General features: G+C 55.6%; 1 protein-coding gene across 1 annotated transcript; it reads right to left on the reverse strand.

Moving 5' to 3' along the window:
• Positions 1 to 3: 3 nt before the first annotated feature.
• On the reverse strand, positions 4 to 7,236 carry CSUI_008494 (histidine acid phosphatase superfamily protein; the record flags this gene model as incomplete). Its single annotated transcript, XM_068068626.1, has 10 exons — positions 6,545 to 7,236; positions 5,637 to 6,013; positions 5,383 to 5,456; positions 4,986 to 5,181; positions 4,597 to 4,815; positions 3,932 to 4,065; positions 3,063 to 3,147; positions 2,517 to 2,607; positions 1,048 to 2,155; positions 4 to 555 (listed from the first exon to the last, which is right to left on the reverse strand). Coding segments are annotated over exons 9-10 (1,407 nt in total), but the record flags the coding sequence as incomplete, so codon positions are not given.
• Between the last annotated feature and the right edge of the window lie 10 nt (positions 7,237 to 7,246).

Below are 7,246 nucleotides of genomic sequence, written 5' to 3' on the forward strand. Positions count from 1 at the left end.
TCGAGAAGACACCGTCTGACCTTCTGAGAGGCCGTCTCGTGGGCACGGGACCTCACATTTAGTCGTGGCGCTGGAGTCCGACGAAAAGCCTGCATCGTCCCACTCTGTGGGCTTCAACTGAATCTTCCGGTTTATGCCTGCAAAGCCGTCACCCTGGAGAAGAACTTTTTGAAGTTGCTTGTGCTGAGCCAACTCTTTTTGCAACTTTGCGACCAAACCTTCCTGTCGCTCAAGCGCCGCCGTCACGTCTGCTACGATATGTCCACTACCATCCGGGTTGCTAGTTGAATCTGGGGGCGAAGGAGTTGCCATACACGACGCCTCATCTTTCATCAAACCGAATGGCTGAGAAAAGACGACGCGAGGTGGCCCCCCCTCAGGTGTCCCGGGCCCTAATTCGGGGACATGATCACACGGAGACGCTGTGCCGCTCCCTGGAGATTCTGAAGTCGGTTTGGGATCGCTGGAGGTGGAGGCCTTGGCAGCTGCCTCAGCCGCCGCTTTGTGCTCACTAAGAGTCTTGATCCCTGCGACGAGGGAAGCCATTTCTCTGCCCTTGGAGGACGGGACACCACACGAGAAGACGTTACCTCACTGTCAAAGCAGTTTTACGACGAGCCTACTACTGAGCGACCTCGGCAAAGCTTGGTTACGTGTTAGACAGAAAGTATCCCTTTCCGCAGAGGGTTCGCTACACGTCCCCTCGATTCAAACTCAGACCCTTTTCCCGACTGACTATTTTTTCCTGTGCTAGGGCTGACGAGGTGAACGTTTCCTCGTTAGTGACTTCCTAGTTTCGTGAAAAAACTACGATCTGTTCTACCTAGCTCGCACATCCGCGATAGCAGGCCTTGACTGTTTGTCCAGTTCCCTGGGTATCCAGTCCTGCCTTGGGCATTGAAACTAACCCCTGTAAACCTTGAAACACACTTCCCTCCTCGCCCCCTTCCACCAGGTGTGGCTGCACCGCTTTGAAACGGAGAGCGCTGTCCCCGCCTGCCTCAAGAGACTCCCTGCCATCAGCTTCTTGATCTCTCCTCCTCTTACCATGGAAGTAATGATTTCAGTGTTTCTCTCAAGTAAGTCTTTGAGCTCCTCGGGACTCTTCAGCTTAACCTCCTTCCTTGGGCTCCGACCCTCAAATAGCTCCAGAATCAAATCCTGCTCGGTCTGAAACTTCAGTTTCTGCTTCGGTTTCCGGTCGCCGTGCCGCATAACAACCACCACCGTCCTCAGCTCTTCGTCTTCGTCGCCACTGCCCTCTCCCGCCGTTGTGTACGGGCTGAAGCTGCCTCCCTGGCTCACCGCTTGCTGGCCCGATACCCTTTCGCCAAACCCACTGCGGTCACTTCTTATTTTCAACAAGCCAGATTCGGAATGTGGCTCAGCTCCACTCGAAGAGGCAAGCGAGTAAACAACAGGCGCAAATGAACTTTCGTCTTTGGCCACTTCATGAGAGGAAGGAGAATTCCAGTCTGCTTCCTTCGAAGGTGCGATTCCTCCTGGCATAGGCGAGTGGTCGTCATGGAAAGACTCGTCCCCTTGTCGTCCCTGGATGCAGGCACTGTCCTCCGTGGACTGCGGAGCCTCCGCAGTCTTCAATGGAACCGAGTTCGCCAGCACTGGCTCTGAGCGTTTCTCCGGAGAGTGCTGCTCGGCTCCTGTTTCGCTCGGTGCTGCTCGGCCCTCTGGAGCGGAGTCAACGACAGAACTGACAGACGTCGCGCGGCAACCACCAGGACGCTCCAGATCCCCGTGATCCGCTTCGCAGTCTCTGCGCTGCGAATATTGCTGCTGTGTACGATACTCGTTTCGGGCATGAAGTAGCTGCTGCAAGATAACTTGAGGGGAGGCTACAAAAGCAGCCGCGCCTCCGCCCGGCTTCGGGTCCCTACCCGGCATGCTGCTGCCGCAGACGTTAGAGTCTCCTGTGCGCGTGCCTTCACACGTGGACGGGCAGGGTCCAGTCGGCGAAAGAGCAGTGTGCACATGTGTGGGGATACCAAAAGCGCTCCAGCGCTCAATGCTCTTTTTAATGAAGAACAAACGCAAGATGTTCGCGCAGTCCTCGTAGTACTTGATGTTACCCTTTACAAACGAGAAGCCATTCACGTCGCACACAAATGGTCCGCTCGACGTGCGGAGAATGTCGAAGCTGCGCCAAAGGACAACACCAAAGTTGCGTTCGTGCACCAGAGTGGTGGGCTACCAAATCGCAAACGGGAGGCCCTAGAGGCAGAGAAGTACGCCGACGGAACTGGATGCGTAAGAACTTTTGGCGAGTGTCGAGGAGAACCGAAGGGTTGTCGCGGTCATCATCTGAATACTTCATGTTGGCATTCCGCCATGAAACCGCAGAAGACCGCTTCCCCGAGGCTTTGCGACACGGCTGCATGTACGCCAAATGTATCGCCCACACATGCTACGTGAGACGCCGCCCGGCTTACTGTTCGAGCGAACAGCAACTCGAAACCACAAGGTCGAAGAGATGTCCGGACACGCCCCTCATAACCTACCCGCAGATTATCTGCTGGAAGGCCCTCACCAGCCGATACGCAATCCACTTCTCTTGCTCCGTTAAAATGACTGGGTACCGCACCTCTTTGCCTGAACGCAGAAGGCGCTCTCTTCGCGGGCCGAGTGCACGCAGTGCAAACAGGGACTCGCTTACCAACCTGGTCGACTCCAAGCAATCGACGCAGGCTGCCTCTTCGTCAGCTGGCTGACCTAGAAAGACCCTGACGTGTGAGAGTGGCCTTACTCACCTTGGTCCACCCCACGCGCCCGCTCACGCCAGAATAAACTGATCTCAGCCCGCTGGCTGATCCCCCTCTGCAAGCACCCGGTGACTATGGTGCCCGCATGGGCGTCTGAAGAAACCCGCTGCCCAGTAACGTGACACATGAGAAGAAGCATAGAGCCGGGACCCTGCGCTTCTCCACGCGCACCGGTCGTTCTACGTAAACCAAGTCCATGTATGCCGTGGGTGTCACCGCGGCGGCCCGTTTCACCGCTCGCGCCGACGTACGACTAGCGAAAGGCTCCTGGTGCAAGCCGCTTACCGTCCGGGGACCGGCACACCACTCCGTCAACGCTAGGGCTCTTCCGAGCCTCCGCATGCGCGAAGAGAGGCCCGACAGTGTAAACCTGAAAACGATCAGCAAAGTGCCTGACGAGCACCTTTTCAGCGGGGAGACTTAGTCGCGATAGCACCGCGAGCTCTATTCCCCACTACGGGTGGTCACTGCGGCAAAGGTGTGCAGTAAGCAGGTAGCCGTCGCAACTAGACTCGCAACTACACGCGCACCGGCTTCGTCCATGTCTACCAAGAAGGACGGTCAGCAACCGTCAAATTGCTTGAAGCGAACACTGCCCCTGAAGCGGCAAACCGTTAGATGGAACAGCAGCATCCGCCCCGTCCGGCCGCCAGCTTGCGCGTTCGGAAGTTTCGAGAAAGCACCAAGTAATACGGTTCTGCGCCAGCCGCAACAGGGCCGATGCTACCGAAGGAGGGCGTCCATTGTCCGCTGCGTACCCGGCCCGACTTCCTGCCCCTGCCTGCCACCGATCCGCGGAGCCATTGCCCCGCTCTTACGCTGTCTGCCCGAACCTGAAATGGCTTCCTGCATGGAAAAGGCCCGAAGGCGCACCTGCGGACACTGGCAGACACTGCACCTCCTGGCAGTTGCTTCCGACTTTCTTGGCACGTCCTGCACAGTCTGTACCGCCCCGCCTCAGCTACGCTTTATAGTCAGATGAGTGACTCCGAAGGTAGTAACGCTACGCGCCTTACACCTACTCGTCCCCTCTGGTACGCTAGCATCAGCTCGGCACGTGGCCAGATGCGCGAAAAAATACCCCTCCGTCCAAGCGGAAAATAGGAGAGCCAAAATTCTTGCACACCCGAACGCCTCTCGCTAAGCGCCCTCACCTTCACGTCTGTCCCAAAAGTCGACAAGAATTCCTCGTAAATGTACGTCCCATCCTTTCGGACAGTATGCACGTCAGGGCAGTACGAGCTGCTGCTGTTCTGCTGTTTCCGATAGAGCTTCTTACAGCCGCCACCTGATGCAAGTTTCCCAAGAAAGACACACCGAGACAAGATCAAGAAGGCGGCCGAATCTTGCTGTCAGCCTGGACACTATCAACATGCAACTTTCACTCGTGCGCGTTCCGCTGCCGCATTGTCCAAGTACAGCTTGCCCTGTTACATTGAAGCTCTGCCACGTTTTTACATCGGCTAAAAGAATATGTATATGTGTGCTCACGCAGCTCAACCTGACGGAAGCTACCATACACAATAGCATCTCAAGGCAGCCGCACGCCGCGAAAAGGCAGTTCGCCCCCACGCACGTTCCTACTCAGCAAATCTGCCCGCTACAGTAACAAGTGCAGAAGGATCACCCCGTCAGGCCGGCAGAACTGAAGTTCGCTGACAGTTCACTTGAGCAGTGCTTTGATCGCGGACTGAACTTCTGTCGTGGGTTGTGTGTTGATATGTTGGGATTCCTACGTACTCGTCCTCCGCCGCATGAGGACCGAATCGTGCCCCAGTGACCACAGCAGGATCCCCATGAGGAGCCTGGCAACATTTACCTGTGTTCTTAGGGTAGTAAATCCAGTTATCGTGGTTATCAGCCTCTCTTGGCTTCTCGATGAAAGGCTTGTTCAAACGCTTGTCATTGATGACGATGTAATCGTAACCCTCTTCGAAGTGATCAGCACCGCGGCTCACCCGTTCGTAATCCACCACAACGTAAGACGGGTGCGGAATGCCGTGTCTCTGCAAACAACGTACAAACGGGCGTCCGCATCCTGCGAGAAAATGACACCGAAAGAGATGGACGACACCGGTGAGCTAGCCACCCGCCAATGCCAAACCGCGATAACTGGTGAGTCGTCCCCGCGGCGGCGCGTGCCCTACGTCAGGAGCTACGTGGCTACAGAAGGTGACTGAGAACCCGAAGACTGAAAACTGCGCCCACAACCAACACGCACCTTCAACTGCTCGTACACAAGAACTCGGTCCCGGATGATTTTCTGTTGCTCCAAGTCGTTAAGAAGAATTGGCCTGAAACGCTTGACGTAGTCGATCGCCTTCTCCAGAGGAAAACCCGTCGAGAAAAAACAAATTAGACAGTCCACGCGAGGCCAGACTGCAATGTCGTCCTCTAGTATCATCTACAGCTCCCCATACAAATACACACGGAAGAAACGCCGCAATAAAGATCATTCACGAAGATGCACAAAAGCATTGCGAGCAAGTGCTGAACAGTGTTGTGGTGCACTCGTGAAAAGGTTGTGACGTACAGGGAGCGTGCGATTACGCGTGGCGACAAAGCTGGGTGCGGTGCTTCGAGCAGCGCCGCAAGAAAGACACACCTGTTCGTCAAAAACAACGATGTGAAACTCGTTCCACCGCGCAAGTCGGCTGAGTATCTCTCGCATCGGTTTGCCTGCACACGCACAATAACAACCAGCAGTTACTGCCTTCTGCAGAGCCGAACATGCCCAAACTTCTGCTTCGAACGACAAGCTACCGGACTCGAGGCACACTTGCGCAGTGCAGAGAATCCAACCAACTCTCGTACAGCGCAGCACGCCTAACAAGAGCACACGCTGTTTCAAGAACTTACTGTGGGTTTTCACTTTCATCGCACACACCCCGATACTGAGCTGAATTAACCCTCTGCCTTGGGGACGTTCACCCTTTCCTGGGACGCTCCCCTCCGGTGCACCGTCAGAGAGTTTGAAGTCGCTTTCACCTGCTTCGCCTGGCTGTCTTGCCGAATCGCCAAACACATTGTACTTGTACCATCGAACGACGGCAGACGCTGCTGCCTGGTCGATACACGAAGACTCATTGCTGTGAAAGGTGCCTGTAGAATGCGACGAAAAGCCATCTCCCCTTCCACTCCGCTCTGGAACAAGTCCACCTTCACGCAAAGTGTCTGCGGCAAGTGGTGCGTCGGCAGAGAAGGACCGCAGCGGACCGTCCACGCCGACGCGGCTCCTGAGCAGCACAAAAAGGCCCCATTGTACAAGCCCGTGCCACACTAGCAAACTGGTGCAGGACATTAGCCTTTGTAGGGCAGCATAAACAGCTGCAGCTACAGCCACTTCAGAATTACCCTAAACGCACCACTACGAAAGATAATTGCCCGGGAGCATGCGCACTGCATTCCGCGAAGACGTGCTGCCACCACATAAAGGAAGAGCGTGTATGGTTATCTCTTTGTCTTCGTAAGTTTTCGGCTGTTAGCCTTTCCAAACAGAAACTGGTCACGAGGGAGGCCAGTTCCGCTAGTCGCCGCCGCGTGCTCGTCGGCCAACAAGATTAGCGCGAGAACATAGACAAGACACCAGGGGAGTACTCACACGGTCACAAAAGGACGCTGCAAGCAGCTCAGTCAGCAAGTACGGTTTTTTTTTTCCTCTCCCCCAATACCGGCCACCCCCCCCAATGTTGCGGAGCTTCCCCATGTATACTACGGCGTCTTCTCAGTGAGCACAACGCTTGTTTCCGTCCCCACTCTTCTCTTACGGGCTTCCCGATTGCACGTAAGGAGGGGTAGAGGCGCCCGTATCACTCGCTGGCTCAGCGGCGTCAGGAGTTCCACTGCAAATCACAGTTGAAATGGGACGGAGGTCGGCGTCCGGGTTGCCACGTAAGCTTTTTCTCCCGGGATACGCCGAGCCGGCACTCGCCATTGGACGCCGGCTCTCCAAAGATGAATCGACTGTGGCGAACAAGTAGGCTGACACACGAAGAAACAATGCTAAGGGCCGAGGGGGGCGGACGTGACGAAAACCAAAAAGCCCGCGAAAACGGGAGAGGCCGTGCAGCTGCTGAAGGCGCGGAACAACGGGAAGCTTGCGCTAATAAACGGCTGGAAACACAGCGCAACCCGAATCACGCACGACCAAGTACCAAGCCATAATTGGGATACTCCGCTAAAGAAAGTGGCGTACATGGGAATACAGACGCAGAATGGACAGATGAACAATTGCAAATGCGTGTACTATGACAGTAAAAAAGAACAAAGGGCGCGGACTCAGGGGGAGCTCGTGAGACGCCCTGACGCGAGGGTGTAGGACAGATTCACCGTCGAAAACTAGACGGATGTCAGCCAGATACTTCCAGCTGTACTCGAGTTCCTCCGTCGCTCCAGCGGCCAGGCTGTACCGTAACCTTGGTGAAACCCTGGAAGGTGCTCAGCGCACAGCGCTGATTCTCTTTCGGTTT

The sequence above is a fragment of the Cystoisospora suis genome (genome assembly GCF_002600585.1).
Source record: "Cystoisospora suis strain Wien I chromosome Unknown contig_4760, whole genome shotgun sequence".
Taxonomy (NCBI): domain Eukaryota; phylum Apicomplexa; class Conoidasida; order Eucoccidiorida; family Sarcocystidae; genus Cystoisospora; species Cystoisospora suis.